This window comes from Heptranchias perlo, unplaced genomic scaffold (genome assembly GCF_035084215.1).
Source record: "Heptranchias perlo isolate sHepPer1 unplaced genomic scaffold, sHepPer1.hap1 HAP1_SCAFFOLD_117, whole genome shotgun sequence".
Classification (NCBI taxonomy): domain Eukaryota; kingdom Metazoa; phylum Chordata; class Chondrichthyes; order Hexanchiformes; family Hexanchidae; genus Heptranchias; species Heptranchias perlo.
The window spans coordinates 1,380,992-1,399,937 of record NW_027138396.1 but is presented as its reverse complement, the minus strand read 5'-3'; the positions used below and the strand labels follow the sequence as shown (position 1 = coordinate 1,399,937).

The window sequence follows — 18,946 nt, the reverse complement described above, 5'->3', positions numbered from 1 at the left end:
ATTCATTCAGTGTGTCTTATACAACAACATCTTGCATTTATATAGCGCCTTTAACGTAGTAAAACGTCCCAAGGGACTTCACAGGAGCGTAATCAAACAAAATTTCACACCGAGCCACTTAAGGAGGTATTAGGACAGATGCTTGGTCAAAGAGGTAGGTTTTAAGGAGTGTCTTAAAGGAGACGAGAGAGGCGGAGGGGTTTTTGGGAGGGATTTCCAGAGCTTCGGGCTCTGTACAAGTAATATTTTTAATCCAAAGTGGGGGAAGTCGAATCACCAACAAGAAGACTTGGCAAGCTAAGGATGTGAAAGACTCACGTGGTTTGGAAACTGCTCCTCTTCACTCTCATTCTCCATGTGTATGCAATTTTCCAACGGATCATCCAATTTATGGAGAGAAGCAAAGTGGACTGGGCTAATCCTGTGACCTAAACAAAGACCACAGATTGCGTCAGGCGTGGTGCTGGTGACTTGTTCAACATGACTTCAACATTATGGCTAGATGTTCGTAGTTCCAAAAGATTTCCAGCTGCCTTCCTCACAGAAAATATTAGCGTCGCCAGTTTTTTCCCCAGAGGGTGAGATTCTATTGTATTCCTCTTTCCCTTTACCTTGTCCCTCGCTACCTCAGTACCAATCCCAGCCAAGGACGTGAGTGCAAGACTGATTCCAAGCTTCTCGTCAGTGTCAACCTAAAACCTCATGCCATAAGAAAGTGAGCAAGTCAGACTTGTCGGGGAGGGGTAGAGGGGAGGAGAGGTTCACACATGCCTGTATCTTACCCAGCCACTCCCCGGGGAGGTGTGACTGAGATGAGCAATTCGCTGAGGGGGCTGGGGCTTCACAGCTTCAAGCCACATCCATCTGTTGAGAGGGATGATGTGCTGGGTGCCAAACACACTGCATCACCACAAAACCCTTCCAAAAGGACCTCTATATTAGTCAAATAACGTAACCACGGGCAAATATGATTTAGTGCACTTTTGTAGGTGTGATAGTACTAAGGGACATTGATATAAGACTAAATATAAGGAATTTAGGACTGAATGCAGAAGAAACTGTTTTTTTTTACCCAAAGAGGCTGGAATTCACTATCAGAGTTAACGACTGAAGCGGAGACCATGCCAACATTTAAGAATAGGTTAGATAGGTGGTTGAAGGAAAGTGGAATAAGGGATGTGGGAACAGGGGGGGCACATGGGATTAGGACGAGTGCTCATGTGGTGCATCCTCATCAACACTGGGAGATTGGGCCAACTGGCCTGTTTCCGTGTTGTATGTAATCACACAGACCGATTCTGCTCCACTTTTCAAATTCTTAAAAATGGTGACTTTTAGGCTCGTCCAGTCAGACTTCTGATCAAACACTGCTGTTAAAAATTGCCTCAGTTACCTTCTCTCCTCCCCTCTGATCTCTGAACAGCACACCCGCAGGAAAGAGGCAAGAGTTCTACATTAGACACCCAGAACAGGTCCGATGGTGTCACCTGAGCAGGCAAACCTGTCGTGAGCTGGATTGTGGGCCCGAAGGCAAGTTTTAAAGTTTTATTTTAGATTTCCTTATGGGGCAGGAGGGGCAGGAGGAGCTTGGGCCTCACTTGTGCAGGGCGACCCCACTCCGATCAGAGGGGGTCAGAGACATTCCCCTCCTCCCGATCATGGTCAGAAACTTAACCACCCACCCGATCGTGGTCAGAGACTCCCCCTCCCCCTCCGATCGTGGTCAGAGACTCCCCCCCCCCTCCCCCTCCGATCGTGGTCAGAGACTCTCCCCCCCCCTCCCCCTCCGATCGTGGTCAGAGACTCTCCCCCCCTCCCCCTCCGATCGTGGTCAGAGACTCTCCCCCCCTCCCCCTCCGATCGTGGTCAGAGACTCCCCCCCTCCCCCTCCCGATCGTGGTCAGAGACTCCCCCCCCCTCCCCCCCCCCGATCGTGGTCAGAGACTCCCCCCCTCCCCCTCCGATCGTGGTCAGAGACTCTCCCCCTCCCCCTCCCGATCGTGGTCAGAGACTCTCCCCCCTCCCCCTCCCGATCGTGGTCAGAGACTCCCCCCCCCTCCCCCCCCCGATCGTGGTCAGAGACTCTCCCCCTCCCCCTCCGATCGTGGTCAGAGACTCTCCCCCTCCCCCTCCCGATCGTGGTCAGAGACTCCCCCCCTCCCCCTCCGATCGTGGTCAGAGACTCCCCCCCTCCCCCTCCGATCGTGGTCAGAGACTCTCCCCCTCCCCCTCCGATCGTGGTCAGAGACTCTCCCCCTCCCCCTCCGATCGTGGTCAGAGACTCTCCCCCCTCCCCCCCCCGATCGTGGTCAGAGACTCCCCCCCCTCCCCCTCCGATCGTGGTCAGAGACTCTCCCCCCCTCCCCCTCCGATCGTGGTCAGAGACTCCCCCCCCCCTCCCCCTCCGATCGTGGTCAGAGACTCTCCCCCTCCCCCTCCGATCGTGGTCAGAGACTCTCCCCCTCCCCCTCCCGATCGTGGTCAGAGACTCCCCCCCTCCCCCTCCGATCGTGGTCAGAGACTCCCCCCCTCCCCCTCCGATCGTGGTCAGAGACTCTCCCCCTCCCCCTCCGATCGTGGTCAGAGACTCTCCCCCTCCCCCTCCCGATCGTGGTCAGAGACTCTCCCCCCCTCCCCCTCCCGATCATGGTCAGAGACTCCCCCCCTCCCCCTCCGATCGTGGTCAGAGACTCTCCCCCTCCCCCTCCGATCGTGGTCAGAGACTCCCCCCTCCCCCCCCCGATCGTGGTCAGAGACTCCCCCTCCCCCTCCGATCGTGGTCAGAGACTCCCCCCCCCCCTACCCCCCTCCCGATCGTGGTCAGAGACTCTCCCCCCCCCTCCCCCTCCGATCGTGGTCAGAGACTCCCCCTCCCCCTCCGATCGTGGTCAGAGACTCCCCCCCCCCTCCCCCTCCCGATCGTGGTCAGAGACTCTCCCCCCTCCCCCTCCCGATCATGGTCAGAGACTCTCCCCCTCCCCACTCCCGATCGTGGTCAGAGACTCCCCCCCCTCCCCCTCCGATCGTGGTCAGAGACTCCCCCCCCTCCCCCTCCGATCGTGGTCAGAGACTCTCCCCCTCCCCACTCCCGATCGTGGTCAGAGACTCCTCCCCCTCCCCCCCCCGATCGTGGTCAGAGACTCTCCCCCTCCCCCTCCGATCGTGGTCAGAGACTCCCCCCCTCCCCCTCCGATCGTGGTCAGAGACTCTCCCCCTCCCCCTCCCGATCGTGGTCAGAGACTCCCCCCCTCCCCCTCCGATCGTGGTCAGAGACTCCCCCCCTCCCCCTCCGATCGTGGTCAGAGACTCTCCCCCTCCCCCTCCGATCGTGGTCAGAGACTCCCCCCCTCCCCCTCCGATCGTGGTCAGAGACTCCCCCCCTCCCCCTCCGATCGTGGTCAGAGACTCTCCCCCCCTCCCCCTCCGATCGTGGTCAGAGACTCTCCCCCCCTCCCCCTCCGATCGTGGTCAGAGACTCCCCCCCTCCCCCTCCGATCGTGGTCAGAGACTCCCCCCCTCCCCCTCCGATCGTGGTCAGAGACTCCCCCCCCTCCCCCTCCGATCGTGGTCAGAGACTCTCCCCCCCCCTCCCCCTCCGATCATGGTCAGAGACTCCCCCCCTCCCCCTCCCCCTCCCGATCGTGGTCAGAGACTCTCCCCCCCCCTCCCCCTCCGATCATGGTCAGAGACTCTCCCCCTCCCCCTCCGATCGTGGTCAGAGACTCCCCCCCTCCCCCTCCGATCGTGGTCAGAGACTCCCCCCCTCCCCCTCCCAATCGTGGTCAGAGACTCCCCCCCCTCCCCCTCCGATCGTGGTCAGAGACTCCCCCCCCCTCCCCCTCCGATCGTGGTCAGAGACTCCCCCCCTCCCCCTCCGATCGTGGTCAGAGACTCCCTCCCCCCCCCCCCCTCCGATCGTGGTCAGAGACTCTCCCCCCCCTCCCCCTCCCGATCGTGGTCAGAGACTCCCCCCCTCCCCCTCCGATCGTGGTCAGAGACTCCCCCCCTCCCCCTCCGATCGTGGTCAGAGACTCCCCCCCCTCCCCCTCCGATCGTGGTCAGAGACTCTCCCCCCCCTCCCCCCCCGATCGTGGTCAGAGACTCCCCCCCCTCCCCCCCCGATCGTGGTCAGAGACTCTCCCCCCTCCCCCTCCGATCGTGGTCAGAGACTCTCCCCCTCCCCCTCCGATCGTGGTCAGAGACTCTCCCCCTCCCCCCCCCGATCGTGGTCAGAGACTCCCCCCCTCCCCCTCCGATCGTGGTCAGAGACTCCCTCCCCCCCCCCCCCTCCGATCGTGGTCAGAGACTCTCCCCCTCCCCCTCCCCCTCCGATCGTGGTCAGAGACTCCCCCCCTCCCCCTCCGATCGTGGTCAGAGACTCCCCCCCTCCCCCTCCGATCGTGGTCAGAGACTCCCCCCCCTCCCCCTCCGATCGTGGTCAGAGACTCTCCCCCCCCTCCCCCTCCGATCGTGGTCAGAGACTCCCCCCCTCCCCCCCCGATCGTGGTCAGAGACTCCCCCCCCTCCCCCCCCGATCGTGGTCAGAGACTCTCCCCCCTCCCCCTCCGATCGTGGTCAGAGACTCTCCCCCTCCCCCTCCGATCGTGGTCAGAGACTCTCCCCCTCCCCCCCCCGATCGTGGTCAGAGACTCCCCCCCCCTCCCCCTCCGATCGTGGTCAGAGACTCCCCCCCTCCCCCTCCGATCGTGGTCAGAGACTCCCCCCCTCCCCCTCCGATCGTGGTCAGAGACTCCCCCCCCCTCCCCCTCCGATCGTGGTCAGAGACTCCCCCCCCTCCCCCTCCGATCGTGGTCAGAGACTCCCCCCCCCTCCGATCGTGGTCAGAGACTCCCCCCCTCCCCCCCCGATCGTGGTCAGAGACTCCCCCCCTCCCCCTCCGATCGTGGTCAGAGACTCCCCCCCCTCCCCCTCCCGATCGTGGTCAGAGACTCTCCCCCTCCCCCTCCGATCGTGGTCAGAGACTCCCCCCCCTCCCCCTCCGATCGTGGTCAGAGACTCCCCCCCCTCCCCCTCCGATCGTGGTCAGAGACTCACCCCCCCCTCCCCCTCCCGATCGTGGTCAGAGACTCTCCCCCCTCCCCCTCCGATCGTGGTCAGAGACTCCCCCCGCTCCCCCTCCCGATCATGGTCAGAGACTCTCCCCCCCTCCCCCTCCGATCGTGGTCAGAGACTCCCCCCCTCCCCCTCCGATCGTGGTCAGAGACTCCCCCCCTCCCCCTCCGATCGTGGTCAGAGACTCCCCCCCCCTCCCCCTCCGATCGTGGTCAGAGACTCCCCCCCTCCCCCTCCGATCGTGGTCAGAGACTCCCCCCGCTCCCCCTCCCGATCATGGTCAGAGACTCTCCCCCCCTCCCCCTCCGATCGTGGTCAGAGACTCCCCCCCTCCCCCTCCGATCGTGGTCAGAGACTCCCCCCCTCCCCCTCCGATCGTGGTCAGAGACTCTCCCCCCTCCCCCTCCGATCGTGGTCAGAGACTCCCCCCCCCCCCCCTCCGATCGTGGTCAGAGACTCTCCCCCCCTCCCCCTCCCGATCACGGTCAGAGACTCTCCCCCCCTCCCCCTCCGATCGTGGTCAGAGACTCCCCCCCTCCCCCTCCGATCGTGGTCAGAGACTCTCCCCCCCTCCCCCTCCGATCGTGGTCAGAGACTCCCCCCCTCCCCCTCCGATCGTGGTCAGAGACTCCCCCCCCCCCACCCTCCCGATTGTGGTCAGAGACTCTCCCCCTCCCCCTCCCGATCGTGGTCAGAGACTCTCCCCCTCCCCCTCCGATCGTGGTCAGAGACTCTCCCCCCCCTCCCCCTCCGATCGTGGTCAGAGACTCCCCCCCTCCCCCTCCGATCGTGGTCAGAGACTCCCCCCCTCCCCCCCCCGATCGTGGTCAGAGACTCTCCCCCTCCCCCCCCCCGATCGTGGTCAGAGACTCCCCCCTCTCCCCCTCCCGATCGTGGTCAGAGACTCTCCCCCCCCTCCCCCTCCGATCGTGGTCAGAGACTCTCCCCCCCCTCCCCCTCCGATCGTGGTCAGAGACTCTCCCCCCCCTCCCCCTCCGATCGTGGTCAGAGACTCCCCCCCTCCCCCTCCGATCGTGGTCAGAGACTCCCCCCCTCCCCCCCCCCGATCGTGGTCAGAGACTCTCCCCCTCCCCCCCCCCGATCGTGGTCAGAGACTCCCCCCCTCCCCCTCCGATCGTGGTCAGAGACTCTCCCCCTCCCCCTCCGATCGTGGTCAGAGACTCCCCCCCTCCCCCTCCGATCGTGGTCAGAGACTCCCCCCCCTCCCCCTCCGATCGTGGTCAGAGACTCCCCCCCTCCCCCTCCGATCGTGGTCAGAGACTCCCCCCCCTCCCCCTCCGATCGTGGTCAGAGACTCCCCCCCCTCCCCCTCCGATCGTGGTCAGAGACTCCCCCCCTCCCCCTCCCGATCGTGGTCAGAGACTCTCCCCCTCCCCCTCCGATCGTGGTCAGAGACTCTCCCCCCCTCCCCCTCCGATCGTGGTCAGAGACTCTCCCCCTCCCCCTCCGATCGTGGTCAGAGACTCTCCCCCCCTCCCCCTTCGATCGTGGTCAGAGACTCTCCCCCTCCCCCTCCGATCGTGGTCAGAGACTCCCCCCCCCCACTCCCCCTCCCGATTGTGGTCAGAGACTCACCCCCCCCTCCCCCTCCCGATCGTGGTCAGAGACTCTCCCCCTCCCCCTCCCGATCGTGGTCAGAGACTCTCCCCCCTCCCCCTCCGATCGTGGTCAGAGACTCACCCCCCCCTCCCCCTCCCGATCGTGGTCAGAGACTCCCCCCCCCTCCCCCTCCCGATCGTGGTCAGAGACTCCCCCCCTCCCCCTCCGATCGTGGTCAGAGACTCTCCCCCTCCCCCTCCGATCGTGGTCAGAGACTCTCCCCCCTCCCCCTCCGATCGTGGTCAGAGACTCACCCCCCCCTCCCCCTCCCGATCGTGGTCAGAGACTCCCCCCCCCTCCCCCTCCCGATCGTGGTCAGAGACTCCCCCCTCTCCCCCCCCCGATCATGGTCAGAGACTCTCCCCCCCTCCCCCTCCGATCGTGGTCAGAGACTCTCCCCCCCTCCCCCTCCGATCGTGGTCAGAGACTCCCCCCCCCACTCCCCCTCCGATCGTGGTCAGAGACTCCCCCCCCCCACTCCCCCTCCGATCGTGGTCAGAGACTCTCCCCCCCCTCCCCCTCCCGATCGTGGTCAGAGACTCCCCCCCACTCCCCCTCCCGATCGTGGTCAGAGACTCTCCCCCCCCCTCCCCCTCCCGATCGTGGTCAGAGACTCTCCCCCTCCCCCTCCGATCGTGGTCAGAGACTCCCCCCCCCTCCCCCTCCCGATCGTGGTCAGAGACTCCCCCCCTCCCCCTCCGATCGTGGTCAGAGACTCTCCCCCCTCCCCCTCCGATCGTGGTCAGAGACTCTCCCCCCTCCCCCGATCATGGTTAGAGACTCTCCCCCTCCCCCTCCCAATCGTGGTCAGAGACACACCCCCCTCCCCCGATCATGGTCAGAGACTCTCCCCCTCCCCCTCCGATCGTGGTCAGAGACTCCCCCCCCCTCCCCCTCCCGATCGTGGTCAGAGACTCTCCCCCTCCCCCTCCGATCGTGGTCAGAGACTCCCCCCCCTCCCCCCACCGATCGTGGTCAGAGACTCCCCCCCCCTCCCCCCACTCCCGATCGTGGTCAGAGACCCCCCCCCGCCCCCGATAGTGGTCAGCGACTCCCCCCTCTCCCCCCACCGATCGTGGTCAGAGATTTCGACCCCCCCACCCCCACCCCCCGAATCGCAGCCAGACCCCCTCTCTTCACCCAACCATGGCCAGAATCCCTCCCCTCCCCCGATCGCGGCCAGATCCTTCCCCCTCCCGCACAGGACCCCAGCTACGGCCTCCTGCTGCCAAATTCCCACTCCCCCTTGCCGGCCAGGTGGTCAATGTGGCCGGGTGCGGGCGGGGCTCTGGAAAGCTTTATTTAAATGAGGCCCTGCCGTTCTGATCGGCAGGGCCTCCACCTCCCTGACCTTGCCTGGTGTGTAGCTGTTACCGGGCTTCCTCGCTCCCTTCCAGCCCCCCCCCCCGCCCCACCTGTAAAAATCAAGGCCCGAGTATTGATCTTTCTCTTCAGTCAACAGAAAAGTCTGGAGAAACTGGTGTCCAATCCCTGGAAAAGCCTTTGCCCCATAAAGTTACCGTGCCCTGAAATGGAGGAGACAAACCTATCGCCAACTGTTTCATGCGGAATCCTTATTTGCACAATATCTGACCTGAGCCATCAGCATTCCGGCCCCCACCTTAACTTGAGGACAGACAGAAGAGGCGAGAAGGCTGCCCACCCACTCCCCACCCCGGCAGGCAGCATTTTAACTTCCTGATTTGGGGGGACAATCCCAACAGCTGAACTATGGCAGCGGTCGCTGAGCGGCCAATAGAGGTCAAGGGGTAAGTTTGAAAATTAAACGTTTCTATGGGAACCTTGTGGGCCGGGAGGAGCAGGAATTGCTCCCCCCTGCATCCAGCAAGGTGTCCTTGGACCTCCCCTGCCCAAGCCTCGTCTCTCCCTCCCACCGTCGGGATCAGCTGCCAACCCCCCCTCCCCACCGTCCCCAGCGCTGACTTTACGCCAAGGACCATTCCCTTGGGTCCCCAGCACCCTCGGGCTCCTGATCTGAGCCCGGCACCACTCCTGCCAGTTTTGGGCGGGCGACCGTCCTGCTTTATTCAACCAAGGCCCAGGAGTTAAAATGGGCCCGGGTTCTCATGCTGAGCCCCCTGCAGGGGGTTCCCCCAGCCCTGCACTCCCGTCCACCCCAAACGCACCCTCAGTTAAAACCGGCCCCTGTGTGTTTATTGGAACACTGTCCCTTCACCTCTGGGACCTAGAGAGCAGCATTAAGTCAAATCCTTGCCCCTGGGAGCCTGGCGGCTGCATTAAGCAAATCTGCCCATGTGTCAGAACAGTTCTTTTTACCTTCGTGGATAAGCTCATTGTGCTCAGGAGATTTGTTGAAGTCCCCGCACAAGCCACAGGTTTTGTTTTTATATTTGTCTCCCAGCTCAACCTTGAAAGAGAAAAGAAAACACAAAGTTGTACATCTAAGTCAATAGATTAAAAATCTTACATTTGTGTGCACTTCCTCCCTCCAAAATCTCACGTCCTGCTGTCACATTTCCGTCACACTTTTGTGTCAGTTTCTCATAGTATTATTTCCTATGTCTACATTTATAATGATGTGGAGATGCCGGTGATGGACTGGGGTGGACAAATGTAAGGAATCTTACAACACCAGGTTATAGTCCAACAGAACACTATTGAGCTAATTTGATGGCCTTGATAACGGGCAGTTGGAAAGATTGTCTGTAATCACCAGGCATTGGTCTGTGACTATATATGCGGTGATTTTCAATGAATCTCGACACTCACCTGACGAAGGAGAAAGCCTCCGAAAGCTTGTGATTTTCAAATAAAACTGTTGGACTATAACCTGGTGTTGTAAGACTCCTTACATTTGTACATTTATAATGGGTATTGCCGATGTAAAGTTGTCACACTGCAACGATACCCTTCTGCCAGTGATGATGCTGTAACAGCTCACTTTTGCACCTCCCTGCTCATTGGCCTGTACTGCGGAGACCCTCCTATGCCCCAATCAAGGCTTATTTCTCTGCTTCCTGAATTGCTATAAACATTGCGATTTGACTATAAATAATATTAAATTGAAGAATATATGTAATTAATATATTGGAAATCTTTTGTCTGTGTCCACTTTGTGTCGGCTTTTTCCATTATAAATTGCTATGTTTATATTTATGGTGGAAGCTGTCCATGTCACCTCGTCACACTGTAATTACACCCTCCCCCCCAGTGAAGGAGCTGCAGTGCCAGCCAGTAGCAGGAGGGTGTAACGACAGCATGAGCAATTTACATTATCAATAAAGAAAGAACTTGCAGTTAAATTGAACCTTTTCATGACCTCAAAATGTCCCAAAGCACTTCACAGCCAATGAAGTGTACTCACTCTTGTAATGTAGGTACGTGGCAGCTAACCTGCACAGCAAGAGATGTTGGTTGAGGGGTAAATGTTGGCCAGGACAGCAGGAGAACTACCCTGCTCTTCTTCAAATAGCACCGTCAGATCTTCAAATAGCACCATCAGATCTTCAAATAGCACCATAAGATATTTTATGTCCACCTGAGAGGGCAGACGGGGCCTGAGTTTAACATCTCATTGAAAGGCAGCACCTCCGATAGTGCAGTTCTCCCTCAATATTGCACTGAAGTGACAACCTAGACGAGATGTTCTAATCTCCGGTGTGCATCTTGAACCCATGACTTTCTGACTTTGGGGTGAGAGTTGTACCACTGATCAAGGCTGACACTATGTGGACAAAGAAATGTTATAATGGTAATATAAAAATAAGCACAGAATATCTGACCTCAAGATGGGGACTAAATTACATCTGCGCACCCTGGTCCAATTAATTCCTGACCTCTAACCCTGCTTCACCTGAAGACGGCACTTGATAATGACGACTCATTTGTAATGTCACGAGAGTATATACTATACTGACTGGTATCTCATTAAAAATCTTCATGCCTGCGCTCACTTCCTGTCTGCAGCACTTGACTTCCTGTTGTCACTGCTCAATTTTCTGGCTGCCAGCTTCTTTTTATAAAAAGACCTGTCGACCTAACTGCACCAGTCTGGAGTGCATCCCTTCCCACTGTCAGCATTATGGGTCTTGCAGTCACTCCTGCCAAGTGGTAGTTTGTTAGAGGCAGTGTTGTTTTAATGAAGGAAACGTGTGCCTATCTGGACCGGGCCTGGGGTATAGCCTTCCCATTTCTAACATCATGGGTCTTGGACAGCCAGCCTCTGGCTCCTTGCTCAACCTTCTGCTTCCTCACACTTCCGATGGAGCAACCCCTCTCACTCACAGCATCACGGGCTTCAGTGACCTTGGTTAATTTGCTCGGTGGAGTGTGAAAATGTCAGTGCGTCGCTCCCTGCGGCCACCACCTTAAACCTTGTCGCTATCTTTCCAGGGAATGGACAGAAGCCGTAGGGTAGGAAATGGAGTGGGAGTCATATTTGGAGGCAGTGGGCAAACCAGGGAGATGCAGCTGAAGGAAGAGAAAAAAAGTTTAGGTGGAGAAGATAGGATAGCACAGAGAGAAAAGCAGTGGTAGGTGGTAATTAATGATATTTTTTGGAAATAAATATTTTTTTACAAGCACCATTAACTCCCATTGAAGCTAGGAGCACCGTGTGCTTGAAGTAAAAATAAGGACTAACAGCTGAAAAACAAAGTAGACTAATAAATGCAAACAATGTGTCAGCAGAACACAATGCTCAGGAAACAGTAAACATTAGTTGGAGGTCTGTACACAAGGAGGCTGTAGGAGATCTGAAGACCTGTTTTCCTCCACTGTCCCTCCCTACATCGCACAGGATAGTGGTGGAGATGGTGGGGAACATCAAGCATTGAAGCCTACCATCACATCCACATCCTGGCCTTAATTTCCCTCCCTTCACAAATGCCAGTGTGTTGGCAGGACCCTCATTTCCAAACCATCTCCTTCCCATCTGCCAATCTTACTGCAGCTCTCCGGGACTGCCAGGTGAAGCCTGGCAGTAGTCCCCAGGGTGGTGGTGCCAAGGCCCTGAGTCCTTTGGTGAAGGGAGAGGGCCTTGTAGCAGCCTCCTCTCCCTCCATTTTATCCTAATCCCTCATCTGCTGATGACATTGGTGCTGCTCTGTCCTGCTCCTCTAAGTGGCCACCTGCCTCTTCTTGGAGCTGCAGCGATGATCCCACGACAGGACTTCCCTGGTTGGCAGTGACGTGCCCCCTCTCGGTGCCAAGGAGCCCAACCTACAAACTAAATGATCCCTGACCCAGGTAATTGTCGTGGTCATGGCAGGGTTGGCTTGGTGGGCAGAAGTCCCATCCTGCCCCTGCCGGGGTGGGATAAGGAAAACCCAGCCCAAAGTGTTTTGTGTGGAAGAACCAAAGAGAAGTCTGTACTGACTGTAAACAGATGCAGAGGCCAGATTATCTCGAAAGTATATGGTTGGCAAAGCAGCCAGTTTCAAAGCTGGTTTCATGATGTAAAGTAGGAGCTGGAAGTAATTAGGAACTCTAAAGGAGAGGAATCCATCAATAAACCGGACGTTGATTCAAATACTGATAATTCAGTGAAAGTTAAACCGAGCCAATGCAGTGATGGTTGGAAGCTAAAACGCACTCTGAATGCAGTGTAGAGAATAGCTGATCCTTAGGGTGTAATTCTAACCTAACCGGCTGAGTGGCAAACTGACGCCATCCGATTTTACTTTCTATTGAAGTAAAACGGGCGGGGTGTACAACAGGCCAGGTGTAAAATCGGGCAGGGTGCACAATGGGCTGGGTGTACAACAGGCCAGATGTACAATGTGCCAGATGTACAATGGGCGGGGTGTACAATGGATGTGGTGTACAATGGATGTGGTGTACAACGGTCGGGGTGTACAATGGATGTGGTGTACAACGGGCGGGGTGTACAATGGATGTGGTGTACAACGGGCGGGGTGTACAACGGGCGGGGTGTACAACGGGCGGGGTGTACAACGGGTGGGGTGTACAATGGATGTGGTGTACAACGGGCGGGGTGTACAACGGGCGGGGTGTACAACGGGCGGGGTGTACAACGGGCGGGGTGTACAATGGATGTGGTGTACAACGGGCGGGGTGTACAACGGGCGGGGTGTACAATGGATGTGGTGTACAACGGGCGGGGTGTACAACGGGCGGGGTGTACAACGGGCGGGGTGTACAATGGGCGGGGTGTACAACGGGTGGGGTGTACAATGGATGTGGTGTACAACGGGCGGGGTGTACAACGGGCGGGGTGTACAACGGGCGGGGTGTACAACGGGCGGGGTGTACAACGGGCGGGGTGTACAACGGGCGGGGTGTACAATGGGCGGGGTGTACAACGGGTGGGGTGTACAATGGATGTGGTGTACAACGGGCGGGGTGTACAACGGGCGGGGTGTACAACGGGCGGGGTGTACAATGGGCGGGGTGTACAACGGGCGGGGTGTACAACAGGCGGGGTGTACAATGGGTGGGGTGTACAATGGATGTGGTGTACAACGGGTGGGGTGTACAGCGGGTGGGGTGTACAACGGGCGGGGTGTACAATGGGCGGGGTGTACAATGGATGTGGTGTACAACGGGCGGGGTGTACAATGGATGTGGTGTACAACGGGCGGGGTGTACAATGGATGTGGTGTACAACGGGCGGGGTGTAAAATGGGCGGGGTGTACAACGGGCGGGGTGTACAATGGATGTGGTGTACAACGGGCGGGGTGTACAACGGGCGGGGTGTACAATGGATGTGGTGTACAACGGGCGGGGTGGACAATGGATGTGGTGTACAACGGGCGGGGTGTACAATGGATGTGGTGTACAACGGGCGGGGTGTACAATGGATGTGGTGTACAACGGGCGGGGTGTACAATGGATGTGGTGTACAACGGGCGGGGTGTACAATGGGCGGGGTGTACAATGGGCGGGGTATACAACGGGCGGGGTGTACAACGGGCGGGGTGTACAATGGGCGGGGTGTACAACGGGCGGGGTGTACAACGGGCGGGGTGTACAATGGGCGGGGTGTACAACGGGCGGGGTGTACAATGGATGTGGTGTACAACGGGCGGGGTGTACAACGGGCGGGGTGTACAATGGATGTGGTGTACAACGGGCGGGGTGTACAATGGATGTGGTGTACAACGGGCGGGGCGTACAACGGGCGGGGTGTACAATGGGCGGGGTGTACAACGGGCGGGGTGTACAATGGATGTGGTGTACAACGGGCGGGGTGTACAATGGGCGGGGTGTACAACGGGCGGGGTGTACAATGGATGTGGTGTACAAAGGGCGGGGTGTACAATGGATGTGGTGTACAACGGGCGGGGTGTACAATGGATGTGGTGTACAACGGGCGGGGTGTACAATGGATGTGGTGTACAACGGGCGGGGTGTACAACAGGCGGGGTGTACAATGGATGTGGTGTACAACGGGCGGGGTGTAGCTTTGTTTGCCGGGAGCAACATTTTTGTCATTTTCCCCGTAGAAAAGAGACAACAGCTCAAGAGGGCACAGCAGGCCTATCAGGTGGCTGGTTTGCCTGAAGTACAGGGCATCATTGATGGCATCTAGGTAGCATTCAGGGCATCTCCCAACAGCACCATGGAATATATAAATTGCAATGGCTACTGTTCCATTCGGTCTCCGAACCACCAGAACAGAATAATGCAGGTCACTGCAAGATACCCTACATCCATGATGCCTTCATCTTGTGTCAGTCCATGAGGCCACCATTATTTGAAGGAGACTGCAAACTGGACAGATGGCTGCTGGGAGACCAGGGACAGCCTTTGCAGACCTGGCTATCAACAATGAGACTCATGACTGCAACCGAATTCTGCTGGAACATGCGGACGGCATCTTGAAGTAGCAGTTCTGGGGTCCAGACTGATCAGGTGGGTTGCTGCTCGACACTCTGAGGAAGTCTCCAAGATCATCGGGGACCTGTTGTATGCTCACTACTTGGCAGAGGAGGAAGAGGAGGAGGAGGAGAAGGAAGAGGAGGAAGGAGAACTGGTTGAGGCTTTTGTGCAGCCAGCCAGACTGGTTTGTCAAACACTGATTGACAGGACTTTCAGTGAAGAGCAGCACTTGCTACATACAAGAACAGTCCTCTGGCTGTCATTATATCCCACTTATCCCACACCAACATGCCAGGCCAAATCTCCCCCACCTTCACTACTATCCCTGCATGTTTGCCCCCCCCGCCAACCCCAAGTCAAATGTTCTTTCTGGGGAAAAATATCTACACAAACCTTCCAGAGAAGATGTAACCAGTTTATTGCCCTACTCCCCATGCGAGTCCATCCATCAATGTTTGCTTCCTAGCTGCTTGCCCTTGGTGGTGGTGGCAAGTTTATGTCACTTCCAAACCTCTTACTCATTTCCAGTGTCACCTAAATGTAAATCTGTTGGTTTGCTGTCTTTCCATTGATCAATGGTGTGTTCCTGGGAGCTGGCTGCAGTGAAGATCGTAGTGGGATGTGCAGGTAGGTAAAGGTATAAAAGAGACCAACAGTGTTTTGGGTTTTATAAATAGGCGGTAAGAGTACATGAGCAAAGAGGTTCTGATAAATCTGTACATGGCAATGGTTCGGTCACAGTTAAGGTGTTGTGTGCTGTTTCGGGCGTTCTATTATAGAAAAGACATTAAAGCCGCAGAGAGCATACAGCGTAGATTCATCAGGATAATGCAAGGATTGAGAAACTAAGGTTCTGAGGAGAGATATGAAATACGGGGTCTATTTCCAATGGAGCAGAAGAAAGAGGAGATTTAATAGCTATTTTTTCTATCAGGAAAGGTTTTGATTGGCTTCGAAGGGAAAGCCTGTTTCCTCTGATTGGAGAAGCATTAATGAGGGACGATCAATTTAAAATTGTCCGTAAGAAATTGAGGAGGGCAGTGGGATTAGTTTTAGATTGTTCCAGCACAGACACAATAGGTCGAAGGGCTGCCTTCTGTTTGTCAGCTTGGCTCAGTGGGTAGCAATCTTGCCCCCGAGTCAGCAGGTTGTGAGTTTCCAGCCCCACCCCTGGGACATCAGTATATATTTTATGCTCATACTTCAGTTCAGTACTGAGAAAGTGCTGCATTGTTGGAGGTGCCATCTTTCATTGGAGCTGTTAAACCGAGGCCCTGTCCATTGGATCCGGTGTATGTTAAGGATCCCACAGCACTATTTGTACAAAAGTAGAAACATAGGAACATAGGAACAGGGGTAGGCCATTCAGCCCCTTGAGACTGTTAAATCATAAATGATCTGTATCCTAACTCCATTTACCCACCTTGGCTCCATATCCCTTAATACCCTTGGCTAGTAAAAATCTATCAATCTCAGATTTAAAATTATGAGTTGAGCTAGCATCTACTGCTGTTTGTAGGAGAGAGTTCCACACTTCTATAACCCTTTGTGTGAAGAAGTGCTTCTTAACTTCTCTTCTGAATGGCCTGGCTCTGATTTTAAGGTTATGCTCCCTTGTCCTAGACTCTCCCACAAGCGGAAAAAGTTTCTCTCTACCTATCCTATCAATTCCTTTCAAAATCCTAAAAACCTCAATCAAATCATCCCCTAACCTTCTATATTCCAGGGAATACAAGCTTACTTTATTTAATCTTTCCTCATAATTTAAACCTTGAAGCCCTGGTAACATTCTGGTGAACCTGCGCTGCACTCCTTCCAAGGCCAGTTTATCCTTTCTGAGGTGCGGTGCCCAGAACTGTACACAGTCCTCCCGATGTGGTCTAACCAGGGCTTTGTATAGCTGTAGCAAAACCTCCTCCCGTTACATTCTAACCCTGTAGATATAAAGGCTAACTTTCCATTGGCCTTTTTGATTATTTTTTGTATCAAACCACTACATTTCAGTGATTTGTGTACATGGACCCCTAAATCTCTTTCAACCTCCACAGTTCCTAACTTTTCACCATTTAAGAAATACTCGGATCGATCTTTTTGTGGTCTAAAATGGATGACCTCACACTTACCTGTGTTGAAATCCATCTGCCATAGTTTTGCCCACTCACTTAATCGACCGATGTTTCTTTGCAATTTTATGCTCCCATCTACACTACTTACTATGCCGCCAAGGGAGTTCTCCCGATGTCCTGGCCAATATTTATCCCTCAATCAACATCATCAAAATATATTCACTGGCCATTTATCTCATTGCCATTTGTGGGATTATGCTGCCCACAAAACAACAGTGACTACAGTTTAAAATAACTCATTGTCTGTGAAATGCTTTGGGATGTCCTAAGGATGCTATATAAATAAATTAAGTTTGTTATTCCTTGTAAACTTCTATATTTCTAAGTGATTTGCATTATTAACTCTTACAGAGCCTCTGTGTGTCAGAGTTATGATATTGCTGACTCTCATAGTGTCATCACTTACACACTGTGCCACAGGATGGCAGGGCCTGTTGTTTACATTGGATCCCAGACACCAGGTCCTCCCACATATAAAAAACAATAACGAAGAGCCCTGACGTGTATTCCAGAGGTTTCACTGTGACATTGAGAGACGCCAGGGAGCGGTTTGCCCGCTGCCCACGTCAGTCACAAACGGCAAGTGGCATAAAGGGAACCACAGGAGCAGGGAAGGAGGGTAAATGCTAAAAATGACCATACAGGAAGGAACTGTTAAATGACGAAAGGTTACATACCATCAGGTAATCTTCATTGTTCCAGACAATGATGACATCAACTCCCTGCTGCTTGGCCAACAGTTTGACGAGGTTCCCAAAAGGTTGAATATTTATTCCATTCGAACTGTATGGCAATCGAATATTCCTAGCAAGCAACAGCAGAAGATGAATTAAATGAAACAATGGCAGGATGTATTACACAAGTCAGTCCAGTGTTCTGTGGATCCAATATCACCAAGAGCAAACTGGACTTTACACAAAAAAGACACGTGGTATAAGTACTCGAGTCTGGCTTCCTTTAGTTTTATTTATTAATTGTGAGGGTACGATGTCCCTCTATTATCTGCCCAGTTCTCTGGGTCCAACTACACATCATAGCTGAGTGGACCTGCTGACACCAACTGACCTCACCGACCGCCAACTGACCTCACCTACCACCAACTGACCTCATGTGCCTCCAACTGACCTCACCTGTCACCAACTGACCTCATGTGCCTCCAACTGACCTCACCTGTCACCAACTGACCTCACCTACCGCCAAATGACCTCACCTGCCTCCAACTGACCTCACCTGCCACCAACTGACCTCACCTGCCTCCAACTGACCTCACTTACCTCCAACTGACCTCACCTGTCACCAACTGACCTCACCTACCGCCAACTGACCTCACCTACCGCCAACTGACCTCACCTGTCACCAACTGACCTCACCTACCGCCAACTGACCTCACCTGCCTCCAACTGACCTCACCTGCCACCAACTGACCTCACCTGCCTCCAACTGACCTCACTTACCTCCAACTGACCTCACCTGTCACCAACTGACCTCACCTACCGCCAACTGACCTCACCTACCGCCAACTGACCTCACCTGTCACCAACTGACCTCACCTGCCTCCAACTGACCTCACCTGTCACCAACTGACCTCACCTACCGCCAACTGACCTCACCTGTCACCAACTGACCTCACCTGCCTCCAACTGACCTCACCTGTCACCAACTGACCTCACCTGTCACCTCACCTGTCACCAACTGACCTCACCTGTCACCAACTGACCTCACCTGCCACCAACTGACCTCACCTACCACCAACTGACCTCACCTGCCTCCAACTGACCTCACCTGCCTCCAACTGACCTCACCTGCCACCAACTGACCTCATCTACCACCAACTGACCTCACCTGCCACCAATTGACCTCACCTGCCACCAAATGACCTCACCTGTCACCAACTGACCTCACCTACCACCAACTGACCTCACCTGCCTCCAACTGACCTCACCTGCCTCCAACTGACCTCACCTGCCTCCAACTGAACTCACCTACCTCCAACTGAACTCACCTGCCTCCAACTGACCTCACCTGCCTCCAACTGAACTCACCTGCCTCCAACTGAACTCACCTGCCTCCAACTGACCTCACCTGCCTCCAACTGAACTCACCGGCCACCAACTTATCTCACCTGCCTCCAACTGACCTCACTTATCTCCAACTGACCTTACCTGCCTCCAACTGACCTCACCTACCTCCAACTGACCTCACCTGCCACCAACTGACCTCACCTGCCGCCAACTGAACTCACCTGCCTCCAACTGAACTCACCTGTCACCAACTGAACTCACCTGCCTCCAACTGACCTCAC

General features: G+C 55.9%; 1 protein-coding gene across 1 annotated transcript in view; it reads right to left on the bottom strand.

Moving 5' to 3' along the window:
• The window catches only part of LOC137307999 (mucin-6-like), a gene marked incomplete at its 3' end in the record, with an annotated part of 353,656 nt that overhangs the window by 312,743 nt on the left and 21,967 nt on the right, over positions 1-18,946 (bottom strand). The window contains exons 2-4 of the mRNA XM_067976969.1: positions 17,322-17,448; positions 8,992-9,082; positions 319-428 (exon numbers count right to left, since the gene is read on the bottom strand). Coding sequence (XP_067833070.1) covers positions 319-428; positions 8,992-9,082; positions 17,322-17,448 — 328 coding nt within the window. The remainder of the gene's footprint in view (positions 1-318; positions 429-8,991; positions 9,083-17,321; positions 17,449-18,946) is intronic.